General features: G+C 37.0%; 1 protein-coding gene across 11 annotated transcripts in view; it reads right to left on the reverse strand.

Annotated features, from left to right (window-relative positions):
• The window catches only part of MTHFD2L (methylenetetrahydrofolate dehydrogenase (NADP+ dependent) 2 like), a 162,619-nt gene that overhangs the window by 95,640 nt on the left and 44,152 nt on the right, over positions 1–22,827 (reverse strand). For 10 of the 11 annotated variants that reach the window (XR_004740880.3, XR_008480183.2, XM_035293561.3 and 7 more), the window contains one exon: positions 21,977–22,084. The exons of the other annotated variant lie outside the window; for it this stretch is intronic. Coding sequence is in view for 8 of the 10 variants with exons in the window: in XM_035293561.3 (XP_035149452.3) it covers positions 21,977–22,084 (108 nt within the window). In the remaining 2 variants the exon portion in view is untranslated. The remainder of the gene's footprint in view (positions 1–21,976; positions 22,085–22,827) is intronic. 11 annotated transcript variants of the gene reach the window in all.

Genomic DNA, 22,827 nt, shown 5'->3' on the forward strand with positions numbered 1-22,827 from the left:
AACAATTTATAAAGTTTCAGGAAAAAGAAAAGTGTATCAGGATAAATTTCAACCTGCATGGAAACCCCTTGTAGGTAACTTCGCTCCCTTCACTCCCTTTTCAATGCTATAAGGTTAACTTGATATTCCTCAGTGAGTTTAGCTGGTGATAGCCATAGAAACTATCAAAGTCATATTTGAACTTGATTTATCAGAGTTTATGACTAAACCAATACCAAACCATGGAAAGGCATTCAGCCTGTTATTCGGTAGACCTGATAATAAAGAGAGGTGACCTAAAGAGCTAAAAGCAAATGTGTTCAAATAATGCTTCAGACTCTTCTGACCTTTTGCTGGTGAGCACCTGAATGCCTGCTCCTGGTCCCGAAACCTAGCTGTCCTGTTAACCCTATTCTTATTTAACTCATCTTCCTTGGCATTGTGAAAATCCTTGTCATTCCTATATTCAATTCTTATCCTCTATTAATTTTCTTCAATCGTCTGGCTTGTTGCAGCTATTTTTTTGTGTGTGTATTCTCAGCTTTTTCCCAAGGGAAGCCAGTACTAGAAAGTCACAGCAGCTACTTAAGAATGATGCATATTTCTGACTTTTGGATGACTTTTTCCCATACTCAGTTGTATCTCCTAGAGTGCATCTGAGAACAGAGTGCGCTAGGGCCTCCTTTTCTATCACACAGACCTAGATAAGCAGAGTCTATAAGTAACTATTTTGTGTCTAGTGCTTTATAATATGTTTCTAAGACATAGGAAGAATAAAATACAGTTATCCTTCAGTATCTGTCAGTACCTGGGAGGGACTGGTTCCAGGGTCCCCTGCCCCACTGGCAGATACCAAAATCCACACATGCTCCAGTTTCTAATACAAAATAATATAGTATTTGCATATAATCTCTGTATATCCTCCTATATATGTTAAATCATATTTAGATTACTTATTATTTAGGTATTATAAGAATGCCTAATACAATGTAAATGCTATGTAAATTGTTTTATACTATATTGGTTTTATATTATTTTTATTATTTATATTATTTTTTCTAAATATCTTTAATCCACAGATAGTTGAATCCACAAATGCAGAACCCACAGATACAGAGGGCCTTCTGTACTTAGAATCTATCTTCTAGAATCTTAGCGTTTTCTTGGAAATCAATAATTAATAGATAGACAAGATATGTTTTTTACTGTGTAAAAATCTAGATTCAACCAAGAATTATCAACTAGGACCGACCTGAGCAGTTTTCTAGGCTATCATTACCTCTGTAATTTATGCAAAATAACATACTGTAGCAAACAGTTGCTAGCAATTAGCACAGAATGCCAATTTGAAGCAAATAATATTTTCTATTAAAAAAAATCAAACCTAGAACAAGCAGCACAATGTGCTTCATTTGTTAGTATCATTTTTGTCTGTTTGTTTGTTTGAAATTACCTTAACAAGGAATTGACTGTTCTTGGACATCTCTGGACCATTCCCTACCTTGGTTTATTTAACAATCAACAAATGAGCCTATAAATCCTTTAAACCAGATTCTCTGGTTGTGTCTTGGCCACACCCTTGCAAAACTTGCATACACTTTTTCAGTGGCTCTCTAGTCTCACTCTGAGCAGAATGAAATAGTTATTTGCTCAGTAAGCTAAAGAACCAGACCCTATGGAATGATTTTGGTAAGACTGGCAATGAGTAACACTGTCCATGTGCCAGCTTTCAACTCTAGATTCTATGTCTTTTACTCCTAGAATAAGGTGTTTTCCTCACATCTCTACAACCATCATTGAAAATATGATTCTTCTGTTTTACTTATAGAAAGATTTCACAAGCATTCTATTGTCTCTGAAAAATAGTTCATTTTATGGAAGAATAAAGAACTACATATCATGACTAAAAAAAAAAAAAAAAAAAAATTAAAGAATACCAGAATCATGCTAGGCAATGAGAATTCACAATTCTCTATTCTTATGTGGAAAGCTGGTACACAAACATGAATCCTAATACAATGTGCTGGGTTCCATGTTAGAAGGAGGCAGAAATTATAGTGTTGCCAAGAGCATCATTTTTTACTCCACCTGAGAAAGCCATGGGACAGTTGAAGGTCTCAGAGAAGACAGATTGTTAATGTGAGAACGAATTCTTTTCCTTCTGCTTCAATTCCCCTTTAAGTATGCTTATATCCTTTCCCATTGGTAAACCACTTTTTAGAAAAATACGAGGAGAGGATATTACTTAGCCTTGACTGTAAGAAATTTCTTCATTTTAAGTGCTAAAGTCCACCTTTTCCCGGCTTTTACCATAATTCTAAATCTGTCTTCAGCAAAAACACAAAATAAGTCTCAATTTCCTTTCTCATGAGGCAAATCTTCAAACACCTGCCTGATCCTGAATCAGCAGGTGAAATAAAATTGCCAACCAATCTGAGCTAGAACCTCATATGTAGAGTTTTGCTTTGTCACTTTCTCTGGATAAGGAAAATCTGAGCCATTCTCAATATAGTAATTCATGGCATGGTCTGGTTTAAAGGAGAAATCACTGAGAGAAAAATCACAGGAAGGAAAACTAGTAATCATGCCCAGAACAGCAATGGAAAAAAAAAAAGTCTGAATTCTGTTTTAGGTAAATAAAACCAAAAGATTCTATATTTGGATATTTATTTCTTTTTCTCTGAGAGCTACTATTGCATCTTTAGGCAATGAATAAATAAACTACAAAAACAAACTAAAAATCACTTTTCTATAGAGAAATTCTATAGACACTAAATGTAATTTTGGTAAGGTGTTCAGGGGCAACCCGAGGTGACATTTAGACAAAAACCTAAAGGAAGTGAAGAAATACATTATGTAAGTAACTTGGGGGAAAAAAGCATTCCAGGCAGAAAGGACACCAGGTGCAAAGACACTGAGTCATGAACACATAAGACATATTCCAGGAAAGCAGATGTGGGTAGGACAGGGGGCAGTGATGAAGCATGAGGATGGTAGGAAGTGAGTTAGGAGATATAGCCCAGGGTCAGATCAAATAAGGTCATGCCTATCATAGTAGGGAACCTGGATGTTATTCTGGTGTTATGTTGTCATGGGCTGTCATATTACAGGAAGATACGGGTGATCAAGACCTACCATGTGAAAAACAGACTGTAAATGAAAGATGAGACAAGGGTGAATGCAGGGACACTAGTTCATAAACATTTCAGTGTTCCAAGTGAGAAACAGAAGTTGTCTGAACTAGGATCTTATAAGTCCAGGTGATGATATCACAGGTATATTTTACACAGATTGCTAATGTCAGACAGAGTATGTAAGAGAAAGAGAAGTCAAGGATTGACTGAGCAACCAGGAAAACTGATAGTACCACTCATTAAGATGGGGAAACCTCAGGGGAGTAAAATTAGGAGTGAAGGTTTGCATATAAGTTTGAAATGGGTATTGGCCATGCAAGTGGAGTTGTTAAGTGCACAGTGCTCATATGGGTCTAAAGTATATACGAGATGGAAATGATATTTAAAGCTACAGGGCTGCAAAGACCACCTAGGGAATGGCTATGAATTAAAAGATAAGTCCTGTGGCCATTCCAGTGCTTCCTTGAGTAATCATTCTCAACACTGACCACACTAGATTTTTCTATGGAGCCTTCTAAAAAGTACCTGCTGATAGTCAGGTTCTTCTCCTAATTATTCTGACTTAATTTTTTTCTGTGTTGGGCTTAGGCAGCTCTATTTTTAAAGCCTCCTTGTGATTCTAATGGGAAAAAGTACTTGCTGATACTCAGGTTCTACTCCTAATGATTCTGATTTAATTTTTTTCTGTTGTGTTGGGCTTAGGCAGCTCTATTTTTAAAGCCTCCTTATGATCCCAATGGGTAGCTAGGGTTGAGAACCGCTGGTTTAGAAGTTGGGAGGAAAGAAATGACCTAGAAACAGAATGAGAAGAAATATTTAGTGAGGTAAGAGTAATGTTGCTAATGATAGCTTTAATCTATTCTTAAATAATAAAAGACATATAAAGGGTCCTATAAAATGTGGCCCTTATGTTAACAAGCATTTTATGAATATTATTCAATTTACTTTATAGTTTTCTGTTTATAAAAACCCTCAGGAGAAATATTTTTTAGTTTTAATATTAGGAAAATGTTTTATTTGTATTGAGCACATGTTTATTTTTAATTTTAAAGATAATTAATTGGATAAGTATAATTTTTTCCTGCTAACCAGCTCTCACAATAAAATTAGTGACCCAATCATAGCACACCTAGCTGAAACTCAATTAAATAAATTCACCAAATATACATCCAGCAACATTATATAAAATGCAATGTGCTTGACAGTGGCAATATATCCACAAAGACCTAATGATATGCCTACGTTGAGTAGAACTCTTTGGCTCTATTTTTAGTTACAGCCCTCCCCTCCCCTTTCTTCACTATTCTTATTTGCATTGTGTATTATATATTGTTATGTGCTCATGAGATTAAACTTTTGAGTTTTAAGTAAAGAATAGTAAACGGGAGGTGGCTGTCAAGATGGCCAAATAGAAACAGTTCCATCTGCAGCTCGTAGCGGAAGAAGGTGGGCGATTTCTGTATTTCTAACTGAGGTACATCTCATTGGGATGGGTTAGACAGTGGGTGCAGCCCACGGAATGCAAGCCAAAGCAGGGTGGGGTGTTGCCTTAAGGGGAAGCTCAAGGGGTTGGGAAATTCCCTTCCTTAGCCAAGGGAAGCTTTGAGGGACTGTGCTGTGAGGAACAGTACATTATGGCCCAGATACTACATGTTTCCCATGGTCTTTGCAACCCATAGACCAGGAGATTCCCTTGGATACCTACACAACCAGGGCCCTAGGTTTCAAGCACAAAACTGGGTGGCCATTTGAGCAGACACTGAAGTAGCTGCAGAAGTCTTTTTTTTTTTTTTTCATACCGTAGTGGCTCCTGGAATGCCAGTGAGACAGACCATTCACTCCCCTGGAAAAGGGGCTGAAGTCAGGGAGCTAAGTGGTCTAGCTCAGCAGATCCTACTACAAGGGAGCCCAGCAAACTACCATCCACCAGCTGGAAATTCTCACTGCCAGCACAGCAGTCTGAAGTCAACCTGGGATGCTCAAGCTTGGTCAGGGGAGGGGAATCCACCATTACTGAGTCTTGAGGAGGCAGGTTTCCCCTCATAATATAAACAAAGTCACCAGGAAGTTCAAACTGGGCAGAACCCACCACAGCTCAGCAAAGCCTCTGTAGCCAGACTGCCACTCTAGGTTCCTTCTCTCTGGGCAGGGCATCTCTGAATTAAAGGCAGCAGCCCTAGTCAGGGGTTTATAGAGAAAACTCCCATCTTCCTGGGAAAGAGTACCTGGGGGAAGAAGCAGCTGTGGGTGCTGCTTCAGCAGACTTAAATGGTCCTACCTGCTAGCTCTGAAAAGAGCAGCAGATCTCCCAGCACTTGAGCTCTGATAAGGGACAGACTGCCTCATCAAGTGGGACCCTGACCCCTGTGCCTCCTAATGTGGAGACACCTCTCAGCAGAGGTCAACAGATACTTCATACAGGAGAGATCTGGCTGGCATCTGGTGGGTGCCCATCTGGGACAAAGCTTCCAGAGGAAGGAATAGGCAGGAATCTCTGCTATTCTGTAGCCTCTGCTGGTGATACCCAGGCAAACAGGGTCTGGAGTGGACCTCCAGCAAACTCCAGCAGACTTGCAGCAGATGGGTCTGACTATTAGAAGGAAAACTAACAAACAGAAAGGAATAGCATCAATGACAACAGAAAGAACATCCACAAAGAAACCCCATCTGAAGGTCACCAACATCAAAGACCAAAGGTAGATAAATCCACAAAGATGAGGAAAAACCAGCACAAAAAGACTGAACATACCAAAGACCAGAATGCCTCTTCTCCAAATGATCACAGCTCTTCACCAGCAAGGGAACAAAACTAGACAAAAAATGAGTTTCATGAATTGACAGAAGTAGGCCTAAGAAGGTGGATAATAACAAACTCCTTTGAGCTAACCCAAGGCAAGGAAGCTAAGAACCTTGAAAAAAAGGTTAGATGAAATGCTAACTAGAATAACCAGTTCAGAGAAGAACATAAATGACCTGAGGGAGTTGAAAAATACAATACAAGAACTGTGTAAAGCATAAACAAGAATCAATAGTCAATCAATCAGGAAGAAGAAAGGATATCAGAGATTGAATATCAATTTAATGAAATAAAGCATGAAGACAAAATCAGATAACAAAGAATAAAAAGGAATGAACCAAAGCCTCCAAAAAATATGGAACTATGTGAAAATACCAAACCTATGCTTGCGTGGCATATCTGAAAGTGACAGGGAGAATGGAACCAAGTTGGAAAACACTCTTCAGGATATTATCTAGGAGAACTTCCCCAACCTAGCAAGACAGCCCAACATTCAAATTCAGAAAATATAGAGGATACTACAATGATACTCCTTGAGAAGAGGTACCCCAAGACACATAATCATCAGATTTACCAAGTTAGAAATAAAGAAAAAAATGTTAAGGGCAGCCAGAGTGAAAGGTCGGGTTACCCACAAAGGGAAGCCCATCAGGCAGACAGCAGATCTCTCTGCAGAAACCATACAAGCCTTAAGAGAGTGGGGACCAATATTCAAGAAAAAAATTTTCAACCCAGAATTTCATGTCCAGCTGAACTAAGCTTCATAAGTGAAGGATAATCCTTTACAGACAAGCAAATGATGAGAGATTTTGTAATCACTAGGCCTACCTTACAGGAGCTTCTGAAGGAAGCTCTAAATATGAAAAGGAAAAGCCAGTACCAGCCACTGCAAAAACATACCAAATTGTAAAGACCATAGATACTATGAAGAAACTGCACCAACTAATGGGCAAAATAACCAGCTAGCATTGTAATGACAGGATAGATTAACACATAGAAATATTAACCTTAAATGTAAATAAGCTAAATTCCCCAATTAAAAGATACAGACTGGCAAATTGGATAAAGAGTCAAGACCCATTGGTGTGCTGTATTCAGGAGACTCATCTCACAGGCAAAGACACACATAGGCTCAAAATAAAAGGATAGAGGAATATCTACCAAGAAAATGAAAAGTGAAAAAAGAGAAGGGGTTGCAATCCTAGTCTCTGATAGAACAGACTTTAAACCAACAAAGATTTAAAAAACAAAAAGACCAGTTGTGGTGGCTCACGCCTGTAATCCCAACACTTTGGGAGGCTTAGGCAGGGGGATCACGAGGTCAAGAGATCAAGACAATCCTGGCCAACATGGTGAAACCCTGTCTCTACCAAAAATACACACACACACACACAAATTAGCCAGATGTGGTGGTGCGTGCCTGTAGTCCCAGCTACTTAGAAGGCTGAGGAAGGAGAATTGTTTGAAATAGGAAAATGGAAGTTGCAGTGAGCCAGGATAGAGGAAGGAGAAAAAAAAAAAAAAAAAAAGAAAAAGGACATTACATAATGCTAAAAGGATCAATGCAAAAGAAGAGCTAACTATTCTAAATATATATGCACCCAATACAGGAGCACCCAGATTCATAAAGCAAATTCTTAAACACCTACAAAGAGAATTAAACTCCCACACAATAACCCCTCACTGTCAGTATTAGACAGATCAAAAAGACAAAAAATTAACAAAGATATTCAGGACTAAAACTCAGCTCTGGGCCAAGTGGACCTAATAAACATCTACAGAACTCTCCACCTCAAATCAACAGAATAAACATTCTTCTCAGCACCACATCATACTTATTCTAAAATCGAACACATAATTAGAAATTGATACACTCATCAGCAAATACAAAAAAAAGAAAATCATCACAAACAATGTCACAGTGCAATAAAATTAGAAACCAAGATTAAGAAACTCACTCAAAAATGCACCACTACATGGGAACTGAACAACCTGCTCCTGAATGATTACTAAGTAAATAACAAAATTAGGAAGAAATAAATAAGTTCTTTAAAACCAATGAGAACAAAGACACAACATACCAGAATCTCTGGGAAACAGCTAAAGCAGTATTTACAGAAAAAAATTATAGCCCTAAATGCCCACAGGAGAAAGTAGGAAAGACCTATAATTGACACCCTAATATCGCAATGAAAATAAGTATAGAAGCAAGAGCAAGCAAATTTAAAAGCTAGCATAAGACAAGAAACAACTAACATCAGAGCAGAACTGAAGAGATGAACTGATAGAGACATGAAAAAACCCTTAAAAAAATCATTGAATCCAGGAGCTAGTTTTTTTGCAAAGATTAACAAAATGGATAGACCCCTAGCCAGACTAATAAAGAAGAAAAGAGTGAAGAATCAAATAGATACAATAAAAAGTGATAAAGAGGATATCACCACCAATCCCACAGAAATACAAACTACCATCAGAGAATACTATAAACCCCCTCTATGCAAATAAATTAGAAAATCTAGAAGAAATGGATAAATTCCTGGACACATACATCCTCACAAGACTAAGCCAGGAAGAAGTTAGATCCCTAAATAGACCCATAATATGTTCTTATATTGAGGCAGTAATAGCCTACCAACCAACAAACAAAAAAACCAGGATCAGACAGATTCACAGCTTAATTCTACTAGAGGTACAAAGAGGACTGATACCATTCCTTCTAAAACTATTCCAAATAACCAAAAAAGAGGGACTCCTCCATCATTTTATGAAGCCAGCATCATTCTGATACCAAAACCTGGCAGAGACACAACAACAACAAAAATTCAGGCCAATATCCCTGATGAATATTGATGTGAAAATCCTTAATAAAATACTGGTAAACCAAATCTAGCAACCCATTGAAAAGCTTATCAACCATGATCAAGTTCCCCTCATCCCTGGCATGCAAGGCGGGTATAGCATATGCAAATTAATAAACATAATCCATCACATAAACAGAACCAATGACAAAAACTTCATGATTATCTCAATAGATGCAGAAAAGGCCTTTGATAAAATTCAACACCCTTCATGCTAAAAACTCTCAATAAACTAGGTATTAATAGAACATATCTCAATATAATAAGAGCTATTTATTATTAATAAACCACAGCCAATATCATACTAAATGGGCAAAAGCTCAAAGCATTCCCTTTGAAAACCAGCACGAGACAAGGACGCCTCTCTCACCACTCCTATTCAATATAGTATTGGAAGTCCTGGCCAGGGCAATCAGGCAAGAGAAAGAAATAAAAGGTATTCAAATAGGAAGAGAGGAAGTCAAATTATCTCTGTTTGCAGATGACATGATTGTATATTTAGAAAACACCATTGTCTCAGCCCAAGATCTCCTTAAACTGATAAGCAACTTCAGTAGTCTCAGGAGACAAAAATCAATGTGCAAAAATCACAAGCATTCCTATACACTAATAATAGACAGAGACCAAATCATGCATGAACTCCCATTCACAATTGCTATGAAGAGAATAAAATATGTAGGAATACAACTTACAAGGAATGTGAAGGGCCTCTTCAAGGAGAACTACAAACCACTGCTCAAGGAAATAAGAGAGGACACAAATTAATGGGAAAACATTCCATGCTCATGTATGCTATAGCTGGAACCTGAGCAATGCCATTTTATAAAAGACAAAAGCTGTTTTCCAGAAATAAGTTACCCCATTCTTCTCACAATGACTCCTAACCTTGGCTTCTGTAAACTACACTAAAATAATTTATTTATAAAAGCTTAGTGATCTTCGGCATCGTTCACTATTTTCAAAGCCATAAAAGAACAGATAACAAATGTATGACTCACAATGTATCAATTATGCACAATAGTCTGGTTCAGAAAGCTGTACTAATATAAAAAGACAGATCACTTGGGGCTTGAGAAAGGGTGAATGAGATGTAAACAAACAAACAAAAAATCCTTCTGTTTTCCTTCTAAGCCCCTTTTCCCTTGGACTTTTTCTGATTGTAGAAGAAACCATGCCCCCAACTCCATTGATCCTGGGGGTTGGGAATGTCAGCATCATTCCAACCCAGCCTTTCCATGGCCTTTTCAGGATGGATGGGTGAGGGTGACCAACCATCTACATAAGAATAAGAGGTTCTTTCCCCAGGCATCGTTTTCTTTTCTCCACCCCATTAGCAGTTAAATTTTAAGGGAGAATTTTTCCTTTTGGAAGACATTTTTTCTGGGCTGGGAATAATGGGGATCACTGTTTTTGTTTTCTGCAGAGTTTTAATTGTGAGAAACAACTTGTGAGGCGACTCTTAAGCTGTAACCAATCTGGTGTGCTTTGCATGTCTTTCTATATGGTCCATAGCAAACTTTGCTGCATGTCTTCATCTTGTTTTACATCCTTGGGGGGCATGGCCCATAACCCCATGGTAAGGCTTTCTTTAGCCTCCCCATTCACCAGGTTAGGAAATGAGGCCTTTCTGGTTTGATATCTGCACAACCTTTTGCTATTTGTTGATTCCCCTCCCTTCCATGAACCACTTTGGATTTTCCTTTCTCTAAGCCTTTACTAAAGTTTGAAAACTAGAAATACTGGCCACCTGATACAGCTAAAGTCAGATATTAAGGAGGTTAAAAGGATTTTCTTAAGGAGTACTCAGATTAATTAAAAGTGGATAGATCTCTCTCAAATTTTGTTTTTGCCCCATCTAGACTGTTTATTAGGCCTTATATTTTCCTTGTCCTGTCTTTTAAAGGGCATCACCCAGAGGCCAATAATCCAATTAGGAGATTAGCAAACAAAAAACCTGACGGATGCTAAGTTTTCTTCTGCCTGTTTGTGTAGTTATATATGTGTTGTATGTGTGTTGTCTATAAGAAAGAGCTCTAATTAATTGGTCTAAAGGAAGACAAGTGCTGAGATCAAATATTTTTTAAGGGAAGAAGAAAGCTGTGGTACTTTCAGTTCATGTGACTTTAATATCTGAGAAATAAAAATTGCCTTAAAGATTATTGGTAAAAAGCAGATGTCATCAAAATATAAATAGGTGAACTAAATTATGCAAGTTAGGCACTAGGCTTGCTAAATGTTTTAAGATTATAAACTGCTTTTTGGTTTTTTGAGAATTATTTGACTTGTCTGTTCCACAACTGGTAAGGCCTGGGACATATAGAACTAACTGCACCCTTAATTATTCTAGAAGGAATCAAAATTTGGCTGCACCTAGCACATAATTAAAACAACTTATTAGGTTTTACATTAAAGTTAAAAATTGCTAGGATATACCATTATAACATGTAATTAAAACTACTTAAAATAGATCTACATGCAAGGTATATAACAAGAGTAAAATGTATTTTTAGTAAAAGATTATAAAAAGGTATAAAAATGTGAATTCTCACCTAGGGTTAAAGAATTGTTTAAATTAAATAAGATAAAGCTAAAACTTCAAACAAGTGGTAGAAGAATTGTAAAAATTAGTCTTGCAAAAATTCCAGGTATAAACATTGACCAAGTATAAAAGTATTAGATGGCATTTCTGTAAATCCAGCATTGAAATAAAAGCACAACAAGGTTCTCTTGAGGCACTAATCTGCTCTTTGGCAATATTGGTAAAGGGTTATAGAAAATGTTTGCTTTTTAAAGTTTTAGTCATCATTCTGGAAAAATAAATAATTTATGGTAATCTGGAATTCCATTTCATAATATCAAGTGTTTTAAACCTCTAACCGATTTAACAAGCTTCCCAAAATCAAACTTCAGTTTCAAAATTGTCTTTTCTGTGTGAAAGGAAATTAAAATTTGGAACCCCAAACTCATTTAGCCAAACGGAAAAGTCAAGCTGGGAAATGAGTCATACAAACCTGCCTCCTCCTTTTGGTTCCTAAATAAGATGGCTACAACATGAAAAGCTATATGCCTCCCCCATATTTTGCCCACAAGGAAATTCCTGGTGAGTGACTACAACTTTACCATTGTAATGCATACTAATAGCTTATCTTTAAAGTGCAGTCACCCCAGCCCACGAGACACAAATGCATATCTGATGTTACCCCTACCCCATTTAGTTTGTCTGTGTTATCTTACATAAAATGCAGATTCCCCACATTTTTTCTCCACCTCCTTTATGTCATCTTATGTAAAAAATGCAGATTCACTGAGCCAGACAAAGGCATGAATGACTATTTTTCCATATGTCACATCTTATATGAAAACTCTGTGCCTCTCAATATCCTGCCCTCTCTCCTTCAGATTTGGAGCCCTCAAAACCATCTTCAGAGAAAGTCATAGAACTGTCTCCCAGGCACATCCTTAACATTGGCAAATAAATCTCCTAAAATGATTGAGACTTGTCAGTTTCCTTGATTGACACTTGACATCTGGCTTTTCAGATACTTCAGAGGGCCCCTGCAGTGTCCAGAAAAGAGATAAACCCATGTAACTAAATATGTCAAATAATTAAAAAACAAAAAGGTGTTCAATCTTCTTTAGGTTAAATTTTTGTGAATAATACTAATAGATATTCCAAAATTATATGGGATTTCTAAAATTATAATGACTGAGTGTATGCTACAAATCATAATTAAGGTTATTATGTTATTGTAAACTACAGAGATAACCAAATTTCTTTGCCAATTGTGTTTCTAACTGTAACTACCCTGATCATTTTGTTATTCTCAGATAATTGTTGTTTTGTTTTAATCCTTTTCAAAAGATGCTTTATAATAAGCTATGTAACTCTGACAAGTGCTCTTAAATATAGGTTTCTGATAACTTTGGAGATTGAGACACTGGAATAAAAGAAAAATGTACAGAACTCATAAAGAGCTAAAATGTTCATGAATATCAAGCAAAACAAGAAGTAACTAAATGGACTAAACTCAGAAAGCTGAAGCGATCTTTTTGATTTTTGCCTAAAATATGCTGACCCTTGTTTTGTTTTTGAGAGTCAAGGAAATATTTTGAACTATTTACAGCCTTTAATAATTAAGTAAGTTATATTCTTGTAAACAAAATTTGGAGCATGTTTGTTTCCCTCTGCCTGGTTCCTCTAGAATTTGGAAACTATTTGCGAGTATTCTTAACTTACAGCAATATAGTTGCTTGTATCAGTGCAATAAGAATCCATTTTCTTTTATAACAGCATGTAATTAGAGAAACTGCTTGTTTTACCAATGCTTTGACTGGAAAGTTATGTTTCTTTTTAAGAAGTCTAGTTCAACTTACTGAGGTGATAAAAGCCCCTTACAAAAAAAACAAAAAACAAAACAAAACAAAAAACAAAAAAGAAAACTGACTTCATACCCTTGTCCACACAGTCCTTGTACAAGGTTCCTGACTTGTGGTCAGTAAAGAATGTCACCTTCTAACAGGCCCAGGAGCTCAAAGTTTATCTTGGAACCTTGAGAGGATCACCCAACTTACAGGTATTTGAGGATACAAACCCATGTGAAACAGAGTTCCATTGAAGCCAATCTAAAAGGCCTGTGTAGAAATTTATTCTTTCTTCACTTTATGCAAATAATCAAGCTCAGTATAAGACTTAAGTCGGTTTTGCAAACAACTCAGTCCTTTCATGATTTTCTTTTTTTAGCAAAAATGAGGACTAGAGAGAGAGGAATTATGTTTCAAAACTTATCATGTATTTGTCATTAAATTCTGAATTCATTAGTTGTTTTCAAGGTTTTTCCTACATTTTAGACTAACCCTGCTTGTTCCTGTGAACCAACCAGCAATCTCCAGCTACAATTCAGGACAAGCAAAAGGGATAGATAATATAGAAATCTGGATTAATATTCTATTTCTGAGCAATTATCCTGCAAATCCTGCCAGGTCATGAGAATAAATAGGGTGCCCATAACCTAGAGGTTTCCTCTTTGGGATAATAAGACCAAGGGGGCTAATCAAAACCAAGTACCATGTACCCAAATCTTAACAAGCATAACTATAGCTACCAGTTATCTGGTAAGGTCACAAGACATCCTTTTTTCTTTCTTGTTGGAGGAGGACTCAATTCCACAGCTTCACCTCAGCATTTGGCTTATGATTAGGAGTCCATACAAACCCCCAAACACCCAGACATACTTTTGTCTTAAACTCAACTTCAAGGTTCGGGTTGAAGCCCTAGGAAAGAAAACTGGATCTAAGGGATCCAGAGGCAGATGATAACAGAAACTAAAGAGTAGAGCACAGGTAAGCATGGCTAATTCCCGCCAATTAAGCCAAACCTCCTGTTTCATGGATAAAGCTCCTATTAGTAACCATGACATAAATGATATCTAGGGAACTACAAGGCTACTGACAGTATGGGGGATTAAGGCAGAGATGGGAGCATATAATTCCCACTCTCTAGGCTTTCCCTGCCTCAGGGGTGCAAGCCACTTTGGCACCCATGGGTGGCACCTGCTAGGGCCGCCAGGACTCAGGGATGCAAGGATAGAAGAAAAAGGATATTCTTCCTTCTCTCTGTCACATATCCTGGGCATTTTCTAGGAAGAGAAAAGAACCAGAGACACCTGCTCCCTTCTTTCTAGATAAGTAGCCATTTATCTTCAATCTATACCCTTTTTGAAAGCATCCTGAATCCCTGGGACTCATTCGAAAAAACACCTTCTTTTTTCCTTTCTTCTTCTCTGTCCTCTCTTCACTGATAGGTAACTGCCTCCATTCTACAGAACACTCCCCTCAGATGCATCCTCCAAACTGGGATAGTTAATTACTAAACCTTAAATTGGTTGGGTTTGGGCTCAGGAGAAAGAAACCCAGAAGCATAATATGCCAGCAAAAAGGGTAAAGGTTTTTTTTTTGTTGTTGTTGTTTTTAACCAGTCAGGCTTTTGGCCTCAGTCTCCCTGTGCAAACTGGTAAAACGCCTCAGGATTTTTTAGCTGTCCTTGCCCCCCTTGTTTTGTTTTGAAATATGTTTTCTAATAACCCAGTTTGTCTCCTCTCATCTGTACATATCAAACTCCAAACAGCCATGCAACTGGAGCCTTGGACAATGGCCCTTTTTGGCTGAGGACCCTTAGATAGGCTTCTGAGGGAGATCAGACTGCCATTTCCCCAAAACAGCACCCTGTCAGCCGCAAGCAATTAAGATTGATCTTTATCCTTTTCATTATCCTTATTCTAATGGCAGTTAGATGTACTTCTTTAGAGAGGGGTATGAGACAGCCAAGTAGAAAGGGCTCCCTGGAGAACCTCCAAGTGACAGGTGCTCTGGGAGAATGGCTTGGAACCACGGAAGTTCATGGGCAGGAGCCTGACCCCTCCTGTTCCTGGGTGGTAACGTGGGATTCAATTGGTGAGATGGGGGCCTCTTAACAGGAATCCCTCTCACTTTGCTAAGTTTTTTCCTTTTCACCCAATAAATTCTATTTTTCTCATCCTTCTATGTGTCTATAAACCTAATTTTTCCTGGTCATGTTTCAAGAACTCAGCTTTTAGCTGAACTAAGAAAAATATCCTACAACACTATAAGGTCATGGAGAAAGAAAGGAATGGAAGGAGAAAGATGTGGACTTCATTTTCCATTTAAAATAAGTTTTAGTGTTCCTTTCAACAGTGTGATAGTCCTAGTTGACTGATAAGAATGTATATTTTCCAAGTACAGTGCTGTTCAGATACTAAATGGTTGAATTTAGAAGACATTGAAAATGAAACAGTGCTCCTATTATTCAATTTAGAAAATGAGAATAGAACTATCATTTGCTGTTTTCTGCAGTCTTCCACTACCCAAATTCAAAGATGTAATTCAAGATGGAGGCATCACGAAACATAATAGCCCAATATCTTTTCCTTCTAAGCTGAGGGTAATGGGATGAGAGTGGCAGAGACTAAATACCTGCCATCCCCTGCCCCAGTTAGACAATGGTTCCTTCCTCAGAGGCAGCAAACATCCCACTCCACTGCCAATAAGACTAACAGTGTCAATCTCAGTGGTGTGATCACGTTGCATGACTCCTGCATTCCTTGGCGTTCCTATTTGGCTCCTCTCTTTGAAACCTAAAAAACCTTGGCCCAACCTGCCACCAGGTGAGCTTAATCACACATACCACTCACATCACGTTGCACTGCCTCAAGCATCTATTACTGTGTTATTATGTCCTGTAGGTGGGAGATAAAACTTCTAGGCTGGCAAAAATTAAAAAGTCCATTTTCACAACTAGGGTTAATTCTCACAAAGGAAAGACATTCAACTGGAAAAAAATATTGTCATTTTCCATTTAGATAGGGTGCCTCTTGAAGAAAATCTACCTGAGATATGGTAAGTTGCTGCAGCATCACAGCTTGAGTGTGAAAACTGATTGCAATGCAGAGTCAGTGCCTTCAGAAAATACCCACTACAAAGACGAGTCCTGATGATTCAGACTGTCAACTTCTAGAGAGAGAGAAGACTAAGTGTTTTTCGGTGGGATACAGTTGTATCCCACAGTGTTTCCCAGAGAATAAGTACTAGATGAGTATTGGCTGAATGAAATAAAGAACACAACCAGACCCATTGGACTCTAAGCAAAACCAGCTGGTTACTGGCCCTGTCAAATGCTCTTTAAAAATGAGCCAGCGTCAATATTACTCCAATGATGCCAGAACTTTTTGGTCAAAGGAGCAGCATGCAACTCCGTATTATGGCTGATTAGGAAAATCTCACCTAACTAGATGAGAATGTCCTACTTAGAAATAAAATTATGCCTACGGGTACTTACTCTAAGAATAAGAAGCTGGGTGCGGCGGCTCACTTCTGTAATTTCAACATTTTGGGAGTTTAAGTTGGGCAAATTGCTTGAGCTCAGGAGTTTAAGACCAGTCTGGGCAACATAAAGATACCCCATTTCTACAAAAACTACAAAAAATTATCTGGGTATGATGGTGTATGCCTGTGGTCCCAATGATTCAGGAGGCTGAGGCAGAAGGATCACTTGGGCCCAGGAGGTTGAGGTTGCAATGAGTCATGATTATGCCTCTAAACTCCAGTCTGGATGACAGAGTGAGGCCCTGTCTTAAAAATAAAAATAAAAGAATTTGAAATAAAATCTGATTCTATATCTTCTCATGACAGTTGGTAACCATAATGCCTTGGTCATTATGGCACTTGATCATTATGGCACTTTGAAAGAAAACAAGTTTTACAGAAATTGGAAACTTTCTCTGTTACTTCCTCATTGTAAATCTAAAAATAAAGACACTGTGCTAAAAACAATGGTATTCAGTTTTCATTCTAAAAGAATGTGAAACTGGTAGGTTACTACATACAAAAAAGTTAAAAAAATATGTAACTGGGCAGCTTAACTTCAAAATGCATTTTCAATGTTTCTTTTTCTTTCTCTTGCGTTTCAAGATATAACCTTGAGGCAAGCTGCAGAAGCCTTTCCTTAGCCTTAAGAAAGACTCCACATTTCTCCCTTTCTCACGGTATATACTCCCTTCATATCTATCTAACCCTGTGCTAGTATCTAATTATATGCCTTCTTAGAAGTTCCAGGAGCTAATCCTGAGACAGAAAGACCAAGTCTGGAGACCCAGCTACAAAATTCTAGAGATTAATCCAAGGACACTAGTTAACAACCCAGCCATTGTTGAGGTGACATCAACGCACACTCCAGGTGGACTGGGACCCAAGTTAGCCACCAGAACAAGACACACAGACATCGTACTTGGCCCAATTCTTGCATGCCTTCTTTATCTAGTTTTCCCTTTTTAAGCCCCTGCCTTCCACCAACCCCCGCCCCAAATCAGAGAAGTTACTGTGTATAGGAATCTGGCTGCTTCCCCCTTTTTAGTAGTTTTGGTTAATAAAGTCACTGTCTTTATCAGACCTTGCTCTTGTTAATTGGACTATACAAGCAGAGAGCATCTAGACTTGCATTCAGTTACAAATATACAATGTGTATACGTGGTCACAATGGTATTGAAACATTCTAATAATTAGTGGAGCTCATTCTTTTTATGTTGCCTCAATTAGCCATGGGCTTCGGAGAAGCACATAGAATGTTTACTTAGGGATGCCATATTTTATTTTGTGCCACTGACTATTTAAAATTTAAATTACCCAGACTTGTGTATAATATCCCCTTGCTCCCCCATCACCACCACCAAAACTATATAGCTCCCTGAGGATAGGAACCATCCCTCACCTACTATCTATAAACCATATAGAAGCTCAACAAAACCTTCTGTGATGATCTGTTCTCAGCAGAAGGTAACTCCTTCCTTGATTCCTTGTTGTGTTGAGTGTCAGCACTAGCCCTTTAAGATTTTTTAGCACATTCTCACTCCTCTAAATATTTCAAGCCCTTGGGGAATTAAAAAAAATTCAAAAAATAGCTGGGATCCATGTCCTTAATAACAAAACTAAAAGCTAGCCATAGGTAGACACATATTAATCAAGCTAAATTATAGTATGGCCATTTTTATTCTAGTACAATTATCTTTGGCTTTAAGACAAAAATGAATCATTAGGGTTCTGCATGCCTTCTGGCAAAGAAATAAAAAACATTGTGAGCTGAATGCTCAACATTGTGAGTGTCATTAGAACAAGTTCTATAGATATGAATTTCCCAAGTTAATCCTCCTTCATTATCTTCATTAACCAACAATGCACATGGAGTCACTGCCCATAATTATTGCCCTAACAGACATGGATGTTTGAAATATTCATTTTCCCACAGACTCCAAACCTTCAGTAAGCAGCTTTTGATGATTCATTATATTAATAATACATATCATCATACTCCTCTTAAATATGCATGAGATTAAAAACCATCCATGTTGCAAACCTTCCAATATCATTTTTAGTATAATTTGTTACCTCTGAGATACTGTAATTGTAACAGCACCCAGGTACCACTGTAATAAAGATAAGTTTAATCATCTGGTTTGTAAGTAACCAGTATTATAACTTTTTTATTCCACTTTTAACATGCATTCAAGTGAGAATATTTCATAACACAAAGTATAATACTTTTTAAAGTATATACATTTTTGCCCATTAATTCTTTCCCAGGAAGTCACTGCCACCATCAATTTGTGTTTATCTTTCTCATGCTTGCCTTACTGCTCTTACTACATATGTATGCATCTATAAATAAATTATAGATGATAAAAAATAATATGTTTAATGCACAGGATAACCTAATTTAAAATTGCACAAAAAGAGTAAATTAATTTTGACAGATATTTTATAGACAAATGAATAATTCAAAATTGAAATTTATCAAGAAATTAGCATGCAATATACTGATGCCTATTAAAAAGTACACTGTAAATCACTATATGGAGAATTATGATGTCCTATTTCTAATCACATATTTTATAAACTTTTATAAATTTTGAGTTTATTCAATTTTTTACAGAAAAGATCAGATATGATCCAAAAATTGCAAATACAAATCCAGAAGAAAATAAAATTCAAATAAAGGTAAAAATTACATCATTAATCTTGGATCATGTTACTTCACACATCATGATTAGAATGGCTACAGATTACTGAATTAAGTGTAATAATGGTAATAAAAGTAATTGCTACAGCTATATGCACCAATAGCTCACTGAACTTACTATATGTCAGGCACAGTAATTAGTGCTTTACATTAATATTTCATTTAGTTTTCACAATAACCAACTTGAGGAAATATTAATATTATTTACATTTTACATATGAGGAAAGTGGAGGTCTACATGATTAAATGATTTGTCCAAGGTCACAGGGCTTGGGAATCAAGGGGACCTGACTCCATGTCTATCCTCTTAATCACAAAGTCAGCATCTAGCTCCCAGAATGCCTGTTTCCTTGCATGGCCTTATATGAGTCCTCTGAAGTCTCCAAAGCTCATTTCCTTTAGCTGTAAAATGGGAATAACATTAATATACACTAGGATTACTGAGAATTAATTAAGATAGTTTAAGAGAAAGTACTGAGCAAGTCATGGAGCTATACACTGTTGCTTGTTATGTTACAGATGAAAACAACATTAAAAGTGAAAAAAAAACCCTGCTAATTGGCTCTTGGTCAAAATTTTTCAAGAAAAATAGTATACTTAGGTAAACATTACTAATTGTTTTATCTTGTGACATGGTTTGGATCTGTGTCCCCACCCAAATCTCACTTTCAATTGTAATCCCCAATGTTAGAGGTGGTGCCTGGAGGGGGTAACTGGATAATGAGGCACTTTCTCATTATTTAACACCATCTCCTTCAGTGCTGTTGTTGCAATAGTGAGTTTCATGATATCTGGTTGTTTAAAAGCGTATGGCACCTCCCCTCTTTCTCTCTTCCACCTGCTCCAGCCATGAGAAATGCTGGATTCCCCTTTGCCTTCTGCCATAATTATACATTTCCTGAGGCCTTCCTAAAAGCCAAGCAGATGCTTCCATGCTTCCTGTACAGCCTGCAGAACTGTGAGCAAATTAAGCCTCCTTTCTTTATAAACTACCCAGTCTTAGGTATTTCTTTACAGCAATGTGAGAACAGAACAGACTAGAACAGACTAATACATTTAAAGATTAGAACAGAGTAATCCATCTTGCTTAGGTAAGACAGAAATTATTACATAAAGGCAAATGTGAATTAATATATTTATTATACAGAGACAGAGACAGAGAGAGATAAGCAGCAAGAGACCAAGCTGCTGAATAGTGAAACTAGGAATGCACCTTGAGATGGGTACCATGAAAAGTGTCATACCACTGGATTTGGTCTTTCTAAGAGCTCTTCAAAACTAAGGCTTCTTAAAATTACCTGGACTCAGTAGCAAGTCTTAATTTACTGTGATTCATATATGTGTATTGATTTCTGGCAATATTTAATTCTCTAGACGTAGAAAGGAAAAATAATATTCAAAAATGTCATCATTCATCATTTTAGATAAATTATTACTGGGAGTATTTTTTCCATAGGGCTTTGTGTTTTTAAAAATTATGTCATAAGTATCATGTCACTCAAGATCCTAAAACAAGTATTATTGAAAATTTGAGATCAGGAAACTAGAATTCAACAAGATTAATAGTGATAAGAAATCTATCTATATATGTTTTGTGTGTGTGCATGCATGTGTACATATGTTTGTGTGTCATACATTATGAGCATACAGGTGTCTCTCACTCCGGTTAAATATTAGAAAGCAGTAAAGTAGCCCCTCCTCTTCTTTAAAATTAGAGAAACGAACGAAGTACTACATCAAAAATTAGGGGGAGAAAGATTAGAAGTAATAAATGGTAAAAAAAAGTAGAAAACATCTCTAACACTTACATAGGCCAATGTATGTGTTAAGAACATACTTCTCTTAAGAACATGAACTTGGTGTTTTACCTAGATTAGAACAAGAGACGGTTTTTAGCAGACAGTGATGAACTGAATAACCCTTGTGCTTTGCTCCCACAGCGCCAGCTCAGACCACCACAAACAATGCCCCATCACCCCTTTGCTGGATTTCCTTTTCATCCCATCCCCATTTCCACCTCTGGGGAGCTATTCGGTATCTAGCTATTAGACTGTTAAAGAAACCAAGATCCTGGGATGATGTTGAGATGACCAGCACCTGGAATGGCTGCATGTTCTCAAAGGCTAATCACATCTTCCTGGGCTTTGTTAGTGACTTGGAGTGTCACTACTCCTCACAGGACAATGACTATTTGTTTAACCTAAATAATCTGGTAACAACTCTAAGCCTCAGATAACTCGTCTGTAAAATGAACTAACTAGCTGATTTCTAAAGTGCTGAGACCTCTCCACTATAGGAGTTCTACATCCAACAGATGTTTTGTTTTCTATTTCCTGAGGCATGTGAATTTTTTGCATCTACTAGCTTTGCACTTTTCTTAATGTCTGTTTTGTTAATGATTTTAAAGAAAGTATATATAGCCAAAAGAAAAAAAAGAGAAAAAGGCCACTATAAATCCTATAGTCACTCTCAAGACTCTCACATCATTAAATGAGGAATAAAGGAGACTTTTAATTACATAAACCCACAAATATGCTAAGTTGCATTATCAAAAGTCTTTACTTGATTTTGTAAAAAGTAAGAACACTGTGAGAGTGTACAGTATTTGCAAGGTCCTACCTACCTCCTGGCCGTTCATGCTCTCCATCAGTGTGTAAAAGCATGGCAATGGGCATCCCTACGTTCTTGGATCTTCCAGCCACAACCACATTTTTTCCAAATGTTTGAATTCCTTAAAATACAGAGTTTGGTTTAAATGTAGAATTGACAACAAGAAGTAAAACAAACAATTGAACAGCCAGCTAAAACATTCTTTTAAAATTTTCTAATTAAATCTGAATTATTATGTGGCTTGTCTATAATATGACCACACTCATTATTTATAAATAATTCATTTTATCCTTCTTAGATTTGTCACTTCTTCTCTGATTATGTCCTCATTAAAAACCACAGACATTCTTCAGTTGCCATTAAGTTACTTTTAAACATTGAGATTCACATTAAGAGTTAGAAGTGTAGAATCTTAACATATATTAAATGCTAATTATAAAATAACCAAACTACAGCAATGTCACACTTAATTGGCAATCAAACTTTGAGCAATGCTGGGACAAAACAAGTGAAAAAAGAGGCATTTTTCACAAAGCTCATGCCTTTTACTTCATAGGAAAGAAACGCTAAACTTACAGACATAGAAAGATGTAAAAAATAAAGCCCACAGATTTAACACATTCTACTTCTTTTGGACTCATTTTTTCACAAGTAAAACAAAGAAGTTAGAACTAAGGATTTTCCAACACTAACACTGTAAGAGTATGAATACAAGATCTGTTTTCCATTGGAAGTTTTTCTTTCTCAGAAAATGGCAGATTAGAAAGGAGAAAATGCCACCAAAAATAGAAGGAACAGTGATGGAGGTAGGAAAATCATCAATATATAAGGCAATTTGGGGTCAATTAATGTAGACGTAAACAT

This window comes from Callithrix jacchus, chromosome 3, assembly GCF_049354715.1.
Source record: "Callithrix jacchus isolate 240 chromosome 3, calJac240_pri, whole genome shotgun sequence".
Lineage (NCBI taxonomy): Eukaryota > Metazoa > Chordata > Mammalia > Primates > Cebidae > Callithrix > Callithrix jacchus.